Here is a 15866-nt window from a genome sequence, read left to right on the forward strand (position 1 = left end):
AAAATAAGTGAATTTAAAGAGGCAGTCCAGCAATTTGCTTATCTATCCGTGCAGCTCCACCTCTGTCACTTTCTGCATATCCTTTGTGTTTATTCTTTTCTGCTCTATCATTACCATGGTGAGCATAGCATCACATGGGCAGCTAGAGCCAATACCATCCCTTTATTTTCTGGGAGGACATTGTGATTATTCTTCTTTCTACTTTTGCGCAGTATGTTTTAAGTACTCAGTCAGGAGACTGAAATGTGATCTACGTTATTCTATCAGTGTGACAGGAGCTGTATAGTCATCATCATTATTTGTGATAATTTATTTTCCTCCTGTAAAGAATTTCAGTGAACAGTCCATGCAGTTTCTTCGTACAGTTACATAGGTTGAAAAAAGAATTGGGTCCATCAAGTTAACCAAGATGGTTACCCCAATTAAAGAACAGAAAGGTTTGTCATTTGTGGAGGATCACCAATAAATTACATAATCTATCTGGAGAGAAGGGTACTATGTATTTTCAGATAGAAAGATAATTCTAGCTGAATTATATACATTGAACAACCGTTGACAAGATGGATTAAAACAAAAGAAAAATCACTGGAGATCAACTTTAAAAATAGCACAGTAGGCAGTGAGCTTCTAAGTTCCCCAAAGTTATGGCTACAGACAGCAACATATTTTACACACACACATATTATATATATATATATATATATATATATATATATATATGTATATGAATTAACACATGTGGAATTATATAATTAACTAAGTGTGAAACAACTGAAAATATGTCTTTTATTCTAGGTTCTTCAAAGTAGCCACCTTTTGCTTTGATTACTGCTTTGCACACTCTTGGCATTCTCTTGATGAGCTTCAAGAGGTAGTCACCGGAAATGGTCTTCCAACAGTCTTGAAGGAGTTCCCAGAGATGCTTAGCAATTTTGGCCCTTTTGCCTTCACTCTGTGGTCCAGCTCACCCCAAACCATTTCGATTGGCTCAGGTCTGGTGACTGTGGAGGCCAGGTCATCTGGCGTAGCACCCCATTACTCTCCCTCTTGGTCAAATGGCCTTTACACAGCCTCAACTAAACACAAATCAGATGGAATAGCATGCCGTTGCAAGATGCTGTGGCAGCCATGCTGGTTCAGTATGCCTTCAATTTTGAATAAATCCCCAACAGTGTCACCAGCAAAGCACCCCCACACCATCACACCTCCTCCTCCATGCTTTACGGTGGGAACCAGGCATGTGGAGTCCATCCGTTCACCTTTTCTGCGTCGCACAAAGACATGGTGGTTGGAACCAGAGATCTCAAATTTGGACTCATCAGACCAAAGCACAGATTTCCACTGGTCTAAAGTTCATTCCTTGTGTTCTTTAGCCCAAACAAGTCTCTTCTGCTTGTTGCCTGTCCTTAGCAGTGGTTTCCTAGCAGCTATTTTAGGATGAAGGCCTGCTGCACAAAGTCTCCTCTTAACAGTTGTTGTAGAGATGTGTCTGCTGCTAGAACTCTGTGTGGCATTGACCTGGTCTCTAATCTGAGCTGCTGTTAACCTGCGATTTCTGAGGCTGGTGACTCGGATGAACTTATCCTCCGCAGCAGAGGTGACTCTTGGTCTTCCTTTCCTGGGGCGGTCCTCATGTGAGCCAGTTTCTTTGTAGCGCTTGATGGTTTTTGCCACTGCACTTGGGGACACTTTCAAAGTTTTCCCAATTTTTCGGACTGACTAACCTTCATTTCTTAAAGTAATGCTGGCTACTACTCGTTTTTCTTTACTTAGCTGCTTTTTTCTTGCCATAATACATATTCTAACAGTCTATTCAGTAGGACTATCAGCTGTGTATCCACCAGACTTCTGCACAACACAACTGATGGTCCCCACCCCATTTACAGTATAAGGCAAGAAATCCCACTTATTAAACCTGACAGGGCACACCTGTGAAGTGAAAACCATTTCCAGTGACTACCTCTTGAAGCTCATCAAGAGAATGCCAAGAGTGTGCAAAGCAGTAATCAAAGCAAAAGGTGGCTACTTTGAAGAACCTAGAATATAAGACATATTTTCAGTTGTTTCACACTTTTTTGTTAATGATATAATTCCACCTGTGTTAATTCATAGTTTTGATGCCTTCGGAGTGAATCTACAATTTTCATAGTCACGAAAATAAAGAAAACTCTTTGAATGAGGTGTGTCCAAACTTTTGGTCTCTACTGTGTGTATGTGTGTATATATATATTTATTTGCAGGGCATTTGGAGCTCTTTATCATGTTTTCAGACGTTATAAATGGATAAGAAATTATTCATAGAGCATTTTCAGCACTAAGGCAACTTGGATACGAAAGTTTGACATTTAGTTATTTAATTTTAAAGATGGCAGCTTTCCTTAAAAAATAAATAATTATCAGAGGGTGTGACTGGATGTAGAATATAATAGTAGGCAAGACCTGCAGGATCTGCGCGGTACACCTGTAATGTTCATTCATCTGGTAATGGGGTCCCACACAATGGAATCAGGGTTAGATCTACCCTTATGTTTCACTTGAGTGCTCTCACATTTCAGCTTGTTTTCATCAAGGCTCCAGAACTTCATGTAAACTTTTCCATCATGCTTTGTGCCAAGTTTAAAATTAAACTTTCTCCCACTCTTCTCCCCACAATCCCGGGATTTTATGTGCATTTATATCGTTTCACAACCACGTTTAATACAAAAGTCTCGTAGCTGTACAGAGGTAACAATAACAGTGTGAAACTGACCGATAGGAAACATTAACAAAATGTTTCCTTGTTGTGTCGGCATTGTAATGTGGAGGCTTACAAAAATCCTGATCTCCCCATTGAGACTTTCCAGAGTCCTTGGTCCTTTTGTACGGAGAGAGGAGCCGCTTTTATTCGCCTCAGACTGGCATTTGTTCACTCAATTTTTTGTCATTTCTAAATATTCCATAAAATGTGTTCCTTTTCTAAAAACGAGAGCAATAAATAAGGTTGTGTGACTGAGCTAGACTCCAAAAACGTTAGGTTTACAAAAACGTTATTAAAGGAATTGTAAGAATTTACAGGCCATTTGTTTCTTCTTTAGTTGCTATATTAGGTCATCTGCCATTGGGGCTGACATTGCGTTGGAGGGCCTGAAGCTTTCCTCTGTTTTGTACCTTGATGTTACTGTTTTCACAGCTGGTTAGAAGCCAAGGAGCAAATTGTTTAAAAATGGATGAGTGCAGCAGCTCGTCCGGGAAAGAAACTTAACATAAGCATTGATGTTTTAAATACACAGCATTTCTGTTTATCAATAATAAATGACCCTAGGAGGGCGCAAATGTGCCAAATACCTGGACATTTGTATAATGAGCAAGGACGCTATAGGGGTCATGCATGAGAGTGTCGGCATTGAAACCACTAAACAAAAGAGAGCTAATTTTTGCCATGCTGGTTACAGAGAGCCTTTTGTCCACTTTTTACATGGCTGGGGCTACTCCATGACTCGTAATGGTTAAGTGGAAATGTCGCTCTACCATATAGCAAGTAAATGCGTTCGTATTACGACCTTTAAGCTGCCACGACCCAACAAGCATCAAAAATCCCTGCTAGATTTCTGCACAACCCCTGACATTATCCTTGGGCTGCATTCACATTAGTGTTTTTTAATTCCATTTTTCTATTCCACCATTTGAGCAGGACAATAGGGGCCATCAGATTTATGTTAGGCCTTGTTCCCACACTGCTTTTTTTCACAGCATGTTTCCTGTACCTGTCTGCACCAAAATAAGCAATCTGCTCTGATTGTTATGTTTTTGCTTTTTGAGTCTTTTTTCTCTTGCTGCTTTTCCCCCTTCTTTATTGTGTTTTTGATTCAGATTTCACATATCATTTGTTAGTGCAGAAACAACAGGATTCTGAATTTAAAGCACCACTCCACTTTTCTTTGTTTTTTTTTCACCACTGGAGTGGCTTTAAACGTAAGTCCCCTGGGCCAAGTCATATACTCAGCCTCCTGCGTCTTCACCGTTTTTCTGCGCCGCTTCGGTCGCGCGTAGCCATTTTGTGAGCGCAGCTTCTGAGTGGCCAGAAGTCAGAAACTACATCACAAGCGCTGATTGTGAATCTATGAGAGCCAGAACAAGGCCACAGCGAGGTTCTCATCGACTTACATTGATTAGTGATCTCTGGCTCGTTCCATAAAACACTGGAGCAGCCGGCAGGTCACAAACCGCAGGAGATGGACCAGAGCGGCGGTAAAAATAGATGAAAATGCTGAAAGGTGAGTATCGGACAGGGGGCAGGGGACTTAGATTTTAAGCAGCTCTCCAGACGTGAAATAAAATTTAAAAAAAACGCCGGAGTGGTGCTTTAAACACTTAAAAATTGTGGTTTTTACATGTATCTTTTAGGCTCCTCAATGGAAGCCTATGGGGGAAAAATGCAATAAAACGAGAGTGCAATAGTGTCTAAATGCACAGTAGGCATAAGTATTAAAAAAAAAAAAAAAAAAAAAAAAAATCCAATATGAAGGTTATCCACAGCAGATTTTCTGCATAAAAAAAGCTCAGTTGAGAAAAATGCAGCATCTACTCCAGGTGGGGACATGCCCTTATGGAGATCAACCTTGTACCTGAAAAAATTGCATTGTTTGCCGTACTATTATGATCAGCGTTTTTGGCCAGAATGGCAATGGAGCATACGGTACAGATGTGAACAGAGCCTTAGATGTGGCTTTCAACAAAACATTTGCATTGTAAAACGATCACAAATAGCTGTGTAGCCCCAGCCTATGTATGCGATATAAGTACCATGATTGTCATTCTGCCCCCAACGATCGCAACGTGCTAGTAGCAACAACAAAAATTGGAATTTTGGACACAAGTCACATGCAACTTTGTCCCCATAAACTTCAATAAGTCGCACGCCCCTGTGACCATACATACAAATTGGTTTTCTAAAACTAGTCGGTGACAAATCGCACAAATGTTTCTAGTCCTGCCCCTTATCACCGGCTAGCCTGAGCCTGATCATTTCACCTTCCCGTTGATGTGTGCACCAGACGGAGAGGCTTTTTATTCCCACTGAATATATCAGCAGTTGACAAAATGTTGTAATTTATTCTAAACTAGCTGAAGAGCCCGGCGCTGCCCGGGCATAGTAACTAACTGTGTTTAGTTATAGCAAATTATAATTATCCTCCATCCCATAGTCCTGTGCCCATATACCCATCATACATATCCTCCATCCCATAGGCCCGTGCCCATATACCCATCAGACATATCCTCCATCCCATAGTCGAGGGCCCATATACCCATCATACATATCCTCCATCCCATAGTCGAGTGCCTATATACCCATCACACATCCTCCTTCCCATAGTCCCATGCCCATATACCCATCACACATCCTCCATCCCATAGTCCCGTGCCCATATACCATCATACATATTCGCCATCCCATAGTCCCGTGCCCATATACCCATCACACATCCTCCATCCCATAGTCAACCATTATGAAATCATAATGAGCGGCGGGGCTTGCAGCCTATGATGACATCAGTGTCGCCATGGCAACCATTATGACATCATAATGAGGGGCAGGGCTTGATACACATTTTTTTCCCCATTATGTAGATAGGGCCAAAATTGTTTGGTGAATTGGAACGCGCGGGGTTAAAATTTTGCCTCACAACATAGCCTAGGACACTCTCGGGGTCCAGACGTGTGACTGTGCCAAATTTTGTGGCTGTAGCTGCGACGGTGCGGATGCCAATCCCGGACATACATACATACATACATACATACATACATACATACACACACTTGAGCTTTATATATTAGATTGAACTTGAGAATTTTTTTAATAAATGTGTTTCAACTAAAGAATAATTTTAATATAATATTTTCCGGCCCCCCAAATTTGGCCTGAATCTGCAGACAGGGTAAATGCCCTAGGAACGTTATTGAATATGATGTGCAGTGCTCATATCTATATCTGCTTGGCGTGGTGTAATCGGAAACTGGCAGATAGCTTCCATCAGGCAGCTCCCTAAGGAAATGACGGGATGTGTTCATCCATTAACTTAAATAGAAATGACTTAAAAATGTAAGGTGCAAGTGGTTATTATTTTAGACACATTGGCTTCCTGACTATGTCTGCCGGGGTAGCCAGTTAGAACGTCACCAGTTCACATGATCCCAGTGAAAAATTGTTCTACTTTATAAGTATCTGTTACCTCCATGCCTGGTTTCGTATTTAGCATTGGTGCTTGCATCTATCTTTCTTTATAAGATATAAAGCAGCAACATGGAATATAATATAACTACACAATAATTATTATTATTAGTCACATATGACCTTGTTAGTGTCCTTGTATTACCTTTTGTAGTTACAAGTTTTGAGAGAAACTCCTGAAATCTCCTTCTGTGTGTACCAAAATACACCGCATATGATCCAACCCCTATTTTTGGCCTCATTAAAGGTCCAAATTTGTAACCGGATACTAATACGTAGAAATATACCCAATCCGTTTATCCAACCATTTAAAGGGAACCTATTAGAAGGTTCCTATTAGAAGGTTTTTGCTACCTCATTTGAGAGCAGCATACTGTAGGCAAAGAGACCCTGAATCCAGCGATCTATCACTTAGACTACTGGGTGCAGAAATTCTGACACAATCAGAGCTTTTAAATTTAGAATGAAGCAGAGCTGAGAAAGCTAACCCCACCCACACCAGGCTCTTTGTGTACAAAGTCCATAGACAGTGAGGTGCGTATCACAGGAGGGGGTGTTGCCAGACTAGTCTGGCAATAATCTCTTAGTGATAAAACCTTCACAGTTAGTAAACGACAGCATGCACTTTGACAAGTGACACATTCCTGAATTCAGTGGTTCAGCCTCTATCTCCTGCTGTCTTCAGATTACACGGCAAAAACCTGCTGACAGATTCTCTTTAAAGGATTTCCAATTACCGTTACCAAAAATGTAAAAAAAAAAAAAAACATAGGTTTTATAAATCTGGGCAGCAACCCTTTTTAGGGTAAATGGATATAATAAAAAGAGGTACAGTGCTTAGGACTTCCATCTATTACCTAGAGCAGAAAGCTTTTGCAAAGAGCAAGGTGGTATCACAATGTTGCCTGGTCATATGAATGGGTGGAACTTAATTCTACATTTTGCAGAATAACAACTGAACCTCTTACTGTAACATTATTAATGTGGTGCCCTTGATTGATGGGTCGTCTTAAAGGGGTTGTCCACTACTAGGACAACCCCTTCTCACTTTGAATGTTTTCCCCGTTAAAATAAAAACACTTATATCATTCAGCACCGTTCCAGCGGTGTCAACACTCGTGTTCCCAGAGCACACATGAGGTTGTTATGTAATGTGAGCCCCGATCCCAATCCGCTCTGGCGTCACTGTCCCCTTCTCCAGACCTATAACTAATCAAGATGAAGTCAGGGCTGCGGCTGGCCGTTCACTTTCTATTAATTACTTATATGTCCGAAGGAGGGGACAGTGACTCCGTCGGGGCTCACGTGACAGAACAACCTCACGTAAGCCTCAGGAACACTGATACTGCTGACACAGGAGGTGAGTATAAGTGTTTTTATTTTAACGGGGCAAACATTGAGAGTGAGACGGGGTTGTCCTAGTAGTTAACAATCCCTTTGATTCAAAGATGGGTTGTTGTTTCTTAAGAGGATTTCTGCACTGGAATTTTATGTCAGATGGCTTTGGTGGATGTCCAGGAACATGTGATGCCTGAGCAGATTATTGCAGGGGTTGGATCTATGGAGCTTGTAGGCTTCCGTCTAGGCTGGACTATACTGAGATATAGGGTAATAAAGGCTGATTGTTGATCACTGCATTATTTCACATATTTCTAGACGTTTATGCCAAATTGCGTTGGTGATTGTCCAGGAACACGTGATGACCACAAAATTTGGTCACAGTTTTTAATAAAATTCTGGACCAATTCAGCTCTTGTAGGCACTTTACCAATTGTAATACTGTTGTATACGCAACCCAAATTATAGATTAATAGGGTGTTCTTTGTGTAATGGAAATATATGAACCCGCCATTCCAGATCTATTTTTTTATCATGAGATGCTGTTTTCATGATACGTTATAAAACAAACCATGCAAACACATTCCATCTTTCTATTACGTCTCCTGCCAGATGGATGTGCACTCGAGCAACCTGATTGTTCCCCGTTTGGTCATTTGATTACTTATAAGGACTAATACTACCTGATTTATTTCCAAATCTAAAATTCGGTGTCCGTGTAAAAACTTCCCGTAGGTCCTGCTGCTCTCCACTAACTGATATTTCAGCAACAGGAATACACTTGAGAGACTTTTATGAGTCACGGCTGTCATACAGACAAATTGCTCAGCTTTGTAGGAAGAGTTGATTCTCTAATTTAGTGCGCTAATGTTATGATTGTGACTTGCCTAAGGTACTTATTAAATGGAGAGACCTGTCATTTGCTGCTCATTATGACTGCTCCTGTTAGATCACTTCACTCTCCAAGGTGTTGAGTAAACCTGAGCAGAATGTTGCTGGTCTCGAATCTTTGGTGTGCGTGGAAATGTTCCTCTAGGCTGGACTCTAGTGTTCTTCTGACATAAGACAAAAAATGTCTTTTTTAGTGATTACCACATAATTTCACATTTTTAGTCCTTAGAACCTTCACATATATTTACATACATACAAATTATGCTTACATAGTGTGGAAGACACATAGCCGAGGTTGGGAGCGGAGACTGAAAAAAGGGTATTTTAGGGTTTTTTTGTCTTTTTTTTTTTTTTAATTATTCGTGATTAATGGGTGGATTCACATGCTTCAGATACGTTGTAATGAATTAGATGCTTAAAGGGAACCTGTCACCCCCCCAAGGCTTTTCTAAGTTAAAGAGCCACCTTCAGCAGCACTAAGGCTGCACTCTGTGAAGGTGGCTCTTCTGTTTCTGACCCCTAGTAACGCCGAAATATCGACTTTTATAAATGGCTCCTGTCATGGTCCTGTCAGCGCCGGCGTGCAGCCACCGCTGAGCAGGGACTCGCCCACACTCCAGGGGGGCCCGGGGTCAGACACGGCTGGGAAGCTCAGGCAAACAGGACCTGGAGACGCTGAAGTTAGCAAGCAGTGAAGGACCTACGGTCATGTGACTGCAAGGGGCGGGGCTTAGCATCCTGCTGCCAGAGATCGGCAGGACACAACTACAGGAATGCTCAGGTCAGACAAACGGGGGTCATACACAGAGATAGCAGTAAAGTACCAGGGATGAGACTGAACGGATAGTCGGGGCCAGGCAGCGGTTAAAGCCAAACAGACATAGAAGGGACCAAGCAGAATCCAACAAGCAGTATCCAGAGAACAGACGAACAGTCGAAACCAAAGTATCAGGCAAACAAGAACACAGCACAAACACACTCAGGGGTCAACACACTCTGCCAAGGACGAAAGTATAAATGATGGGGATTGGAGCTTTCTGAGGCTATAAAAAGCTTTCCCAGAACCAAGGAGAGGCCACAATATTAAGCCCCAGGTGTGCAGGTAAGAGCCTGCACTGAGATCATAACATTTAACCCCAGAAGTGCAGGTCCACCAGCACTGGTTCCAGACATTAACCCCAAGCATGCGGGTCCAACCCACACTGGGATCATGACAGCTCCTCATACCTGTAATGTGTCCCATAGGTATAGTGTGTCCCCCTGTATCAGCCGCCTCCCCGCCGTCAATCATGCCTCTGTCCTGTGTCTGGGCGCCACCTACCATCTGTCAATCATGCCCCTGTGCGCCGTCGCCTCCTCCTGTTTTGTATTCCGGCACCAGCGCTGAGACAAGAGTTCTCGGGCATGCGCAGTGCGCGCTGCCTGAGAACCGTCATCAGGCTATTGCGCCTGCGTGTTGCGTAGGCCCCAGCCCCGCAGTGTGAATACATCATAACACACTGAGGGGCGGGATCTGGGGCCTCCACAACATGCAGGTGCAATAGCCTGATGTCGGTTCTCGGGCAGCGCGCACTGCGCATGCCCGAGAACTCATGTCACAGCGAAGGCGCCAGCATTGAAAACAGGAGGAGGCAGCGACGCACAGGTGCATCATAATGGACAGATGGTGGTCGGCACCAAGACACAGGACAGGCATGATGGACGGATGGTAGGCGGCTGATACAGGGGGACACACCATACCTATGGGACACATTACATGTATGAGGAGCTATTTATAAAAGTCAATATTTCAGCGTTACTAGGGGTCAGAAACAGAAGAGCCACCTTCAATGCAGCCTTAGTGCTGCTGAAGATGACTCTGTAAATTAAAAATGCCCTGGGGGGGGTGACAGGTTCCCTTTAAAATCACTTCTATTCATCAGAATGGTGGGAAGTCACATGGGTTTATGCACGATGCATACATGCATTTCTTCAAAGTATGAGCCTATTTGCTCACAGCACCTATAAGGACTTCTTCTCATGTATTATGTGAATATCTTTTTGAGGAGCTCACGTTCTATACATGGCTGGTTTCGATGATCCTGGTGATTTTATCAGTTATCGGAACCAGACTAATTCCTGGTAATGAATGCATCTAGAAGTTTCCCACTAGTTTTTTTTTTTTTATTTGTTGCTCTGGACATTAATGCTTCTGGATTGATCATCTATCTTTTGTGATTATTGCCACATCTTGAATTTCAAATCTCCATTACTTTTATCTAACATTTCTCTAATTTTTGTCTGTTTGATTCTAGATAACCATAATATTCAAATCCTACCAAGACTGCACGGATCAGAAGGTGTACCAGGCTGTGACGGATGATCTGCCTGCAGCGTTTGTGGATGGTACTACCAGCGGTGGGGATGGTGACTCGAAAACCTTGCGGATTATAGAGAAAGTCAGTGGAAAGCATGTTGAAATGCATGCCAGATACATTGGGACAACCGTCATTGTTCGGCAGCTCGGAAACTACCTAACTCTAGCAATTCGAATGCCGGAGGAGTTGGCCATAGCTTATGAGGAAAGCCAAGACTTGCAACTCTGTATGAATGGCTGCCCATCCAGTGAACGCATTGATGAGGGTGGACATCTGCCCCTCCCGGTGACCAGTACGAATTCACCCAGCTCATCATCTGGACAATCACACCCAGCATACACACTGGAAAGTGCTATTGCCAAATGTCTTGAAAAGTTCCAAGACAGGCACATCTATTTCCATTCTTGTGTTTTTGACTTACTTACAACCAGTGACGCTAACTTTACAGCATCGGCTCAGAGTGCTTGGGAAGATGTGAAGACCTTACACCCTAGAAAGGAGCTTTGGATAATCTTTCCAACAAATGGAAATATGGTCAAAACGCCCACCTTGCCTTCTATCGTTCTTGGGCTTGTGTGCTTGGTCTTTGTTGCTCTTTTGTAGAAGTTTTCTTGTGTATAAAAAAAAAAAAAAAAATTGTAAAATATATATTGTTATAATATATTGAGCAAGGATAACAGCATATATGTATATACCGTGTATATGAAGGGATGTTTGTCTCGGGATGCCCGTGAGATTGTACATAGTTGTCTTATTGTTTATATTTCAGCTGGATGTAGTATTACTTGTATTATTTTGTCTTGTTTTGTTCTTTAGTTTATTTTTTTTCAGTTGTACAATGTTTTATATGTTCCTTTGCTGGAACCTTTTAGAAAGCACTTTATTTTTTATAAGATATTTATGTGTCTATACAAGTGAGATATGATATGTGTGAATGCACACATACTAAGCTCTGTTAATGTATTGTATTGATACCTAAGAAAGTTTTGTATTGTGTGACTTGGCAGGTTAGACGTAGTTTCCATGTAATGGCAGTAGGGTTGTCATGGAATTTTTCTAATAGCTCATTGAAAAAAAAAAAAAAAAAAACATGCGAACTTTCTCTTCTGTTCTGACGGACCACATGAAAGGTTAGTAGGTATGAGTAAGCTGTATGACGCTGTTCACACAGGTACATTTTATTCTCCTTTGTGCATAAACAAACCAAGAGCATTCTGGTGTTATGCTTGTCCTCGCGGCTCTGTTTGTGAACAGCTTTATGGGCCATATTCTCAAAAGTGGTAAACCGCAAAAGTAATTTTTTTTATATAGTTTATTTTGTAGCAATTTCTGATATTTTCATTTTATTCTAAACCCTCCTTTTATATGAGCTCTGGTGTAAAAACTACATTACTGCACTGCTTTCCCCCAACACTGTCATTCTCGTCCTAGAAACATGTAGCTCAGCCCTATTCGTGTGACTGTCCCTGGGCTGCAATACCAAATAGGCCCTTTAGACAAGAGTGGCGCTATTGCTAAGGAAGACAAGACCCAATTTGTAGAGTTTTTTATAACCAGTATACCCTAACCTAGAGGCAGTTCACAGTTTGCATTGTCTCCAACACATGACAGTGATAAAGTCATTTTCTTCTTATTTACTGCCCTTTTACCATAAATAGTGGTCGACTTAATAATACTTGTTATGATTCATCATCTAAGATGGCATCTTTCCCATCCTCTACCCAGAATTATAAACATTTATATTGCTGTTGTGTCCTATTAAGTCATTATTAGAAACTGTTCATTTATACTAAGGCAGGAAGAAAATGTTCATCTTATAAATTGATTCCCTAATTTTGGCTGCCCCCCAAACCCTACTGCCGGAGACAGCTGCCTCAGATTTCCTCATTATAGGGCCACTTCTGCTCAGAAATTATATTATTTTAGAATATTTACTCCAAAAGCATAATTGCTCCTATGTGGATTTGGCATTTTTGAAACCAGATTTCTATGATTCCATTTTGAGTATATGACCCATAGACCATACATGACTCCATTACAGCTACATGCCTGTTCGGTTGAGAACACTGTTGAGATGTTATTTCACTATCTTCTCTTGCTTTTCAGAACTGTGAATTAAAACACAAACCTCTCATCTGTTCTAGCTATGACTGCTTGTGCCAGCAATAAGCATTTTTTACATTTTGCAATTAATATACTCTTATTCTGAACAGTTGTTTTTGTTCTTCACGTGGGCGAATCTCAAAATCCTGTGCACCTAAAAGATTGACTGGCGAACATTGAGGATGGGAGATGCCAATATATTTGACTGGCCCACAACATTTCCTCTACCTTGCTTTATTTTCATTGCTAAAGATAAAGAATGCAAGATGAACTTTGTTGACTTTCATCGTAGGATCCCCCATTTTTGGGTGAAAGCCTTTTTTATATTGATATTGGGTTTTGTTGTTCCCGTTGGATGTGCGAAACCCTTTTGTTAGCCGAAATAGCGCTATGTCAGGTTAGATAAAGTTTTAGCTTTTCTAATATAAGGTTTTATTACATATAGCAGAGAGGTCTATCTCAAATTTACCTGGAAGGCTGAAATAGACCATGTGTTACCAATGCTTTTGATATAAATGCTCCATGGAATGGCAAAGTTTGTAAGGAAATACAGGACTTTTGGGATATTCCGTTGCTCGGATAGGGTCCTATCCCATAAGATTCAAGTGTAGAAAGAATCCAGCACCCTATTAAGATGCTAAAGAAACTTTCTATTGGTGTCATCCTGATCACCGCGTACAAGTGCGATGTTTCGGTCTTACCGACCTTCATCAGGCATAGGTGAAGAAGAGCAAAGCATTGGCATAAGAAGGTGATATGTATAGCAGAACTTTTATCAATGTGGAATTGGTACCTATTCCACATCAGGCCAATCAAACAAAAGGAAAAAGCTATTTAGCATAAAGTACATCTCCTACTATGTCACCACAAGGCGGACATTGTCTAGTAGATACTCATCTGTTTGGCTAAAAGCGTTTTCTGTAAATCACATCCGGCCTCCTCTGCTGACCGATCGGTAACTGTACATACTGTTACTGAGGGATTAGTGCAGTTTTCTACTAAACTAAACTCTCATTATGGAAAAAGAGCAAGGACTGAAATGCTGAAATGTGCCCGGAAAACTTTAACTAATTTCTACATCTTTCTCTTAGTTTAGCACTTCTTAGATTTTTTTTTTTCACTCTTGGCCCAGCTCTGGGAATTGAGAAAATGTTATTTGCACATGTTCTTGAAGGCTGTTGTGGCAAAGAGAGCTTTAGATAATGCCAAACATATGGATATTTAGAACTTAGTAAATGCTCTCTGGGGAGAGCTAAATTGTTTGAGAGGATGTGCTCAAAATGTCTGCCCCTTCTCTCTCTCAAGCTTAGAGAAATCCACAAATGTGTCTTTGCCGAAACTTTTAGATGTGGTTCAAAGTTATGCCAATACGTATCTGTTTGTGTAAGAGTGACTGTGCATTGTGTAAATAGGTTAACTTATTACGCTACAAGAATAAAGTTGGTTACCCTACATTGAAACGTCTCCAGTATGTAGTGTTGTTCCGACCTCCTCCGAGCTCTGACTAATCAGTGGGATCTACAGACAAGGTGAGAGGTGCTGGTGGGGACGGGTGGTTAACAAGTCCAGATAAGTTGTTACGCACCTTGCAGATATGCTGTGACTCATTTCTTAACAATGCAATGGTAATAGGAACCATGTGTGTGCTTGATAATCATGTATCTCATCGTTTCTTTTACTATAACTCTTGAGTTATGCCTCCCTGGTTTTGGATATGTTCGGAGCCTCGCAGGCGTCATGCTTCTTCATGCTAAAGTATTTACTTGGCCTTTTCTGGAACTCGGGGGCGCACTGTCGCTGCAGAGCAAAAATGAATTAATATCCTCGTGTTTGGCCCTGTTCTTTAGTTAAAGAACTGTGTCAAATAATATTTATTTCTAAAAGTTGTATGATTTCCATGGTAAGTTATTGATTCCGCATTTCCTTCAAAGGTGTGTCCAACGAGAAATGAAACCGGGTTCTAGAAGTAATAAGAATGCTGTGAGTATAGTACATAAAAGAGGTTGTCCGATCTTAACCTACAAGTCTGCAGTCACTCTATGTGACTGCAGACTTGTGAATCCTTGCATTGCGCACACTGCATGCCGCGAGGATGCGCCGGGAACAGTGGTCATGTGACCGCAAGTATACGATATGCATACACCCGGCAACATTCCGACTAGACGCGAGTGGACTCGCCCAATGCAAATGATTTGAGCGAGGCCGGAAACAGTCAAGTCGGATTGTGGCTGGGAGTATGCATACAACATACTTGTGGAGCTCATCCCGGTACCGGAGAATCCTCACAATGCGCAGTGTGAGGATTCACAAATCTGCAGTTACAAAGAGTGACTGCATACTTGAAGTTTAAGACTGTACAACATCTTTAAAGAGATTAGAGAACTTTATTACAATGTTTCTACAGTGACAATGATATATCGGATCATTCTGACCATTAATATGCCAGGCTGAACTAGAATATAAAGTATATAATGGACAGGGCTTCCAGAGAACCTCTCATGTTGAAAATGCTATCTGATCTGGAGGCAGGATGTTATAGAGCAGAGGAGTTGTTGAGATTGATGTATATTTTGTGGGGAAATATTTAGCATAACATGTATTTTAGAAATCCCTGGTGTTTGTATGTATACAAGTCCAGTGGGCGGTGCTATCAGTGACTGATGGTCTTCTTTGTATGACTAATTCAGAGTAGGTCCACCCACTGGACTCTTGAATACAAAGAGCAGGGATTTCAGTGAATAAAATATAAATCATACTGAATCTTTTGCAACAAGTCATCATAATACTCAGGTTCTCTGTACCATGCTGCACACAGCTCGGAATTCATGTACAACCTGACAGGTTCTCTTTCAGGCAAATCTGTCACCAGATTTCACAATACAACTTGCATACATTGTTGAATAGTTCTCAAAGACCTTATAAGGGTGGTGTAGCTTCTTGGAAAATACATGTAATAAAATTACTTTAAA

The 15866-nt window shown here is 41.3% G+C and overlaps 1 protein-coding gene across 6 annotated transcripts in view; it reads left to right on the forward strand.

Annotated features, from left to right (window-relative positions):
• Window positions 1–14357, forward strand: part of RGMB (repulsive guidance molecule BMP co-receptor b) — a 76530-nt gene extending 62173 nt beyond the window's left edge. For all 6 annotated transcript variants that reach the window (XM_073544228.1, XM_073544136.1, XM_073544306.1 and 3 more), the window contains one exon: window positions 10732–14357. In XM_073544228.1, the coding sequence (XP_073400329.1) occupies window positions 10732–11397 (666 nt within the window). In that variant the 3' untranslated portion in view covers window positions 11398–14357. The remainder of the gene's footprint in view (window positions 1–10731) is intronic.
• Window positions 14358–15866: the final 1509 nt, after the last annotated feature.

The sequence above is a fragment of the Dendrobates tinctorius genome, unplaced genomic scaffold (genome assembly GCF_039654945.1).
Source record: "Dendrobates tinctorius isolate UK_male_01 unplaced genomic scaffold, ASM3965494v1 ptg000003l, whole genome shotgun sequence".
Lineage (NCBI taxonomy): Eukaryota > Metazoa > Chordata > Amphibia > Anura > Dendrobatidae > Dendrobates > Dendrobates tinctorius.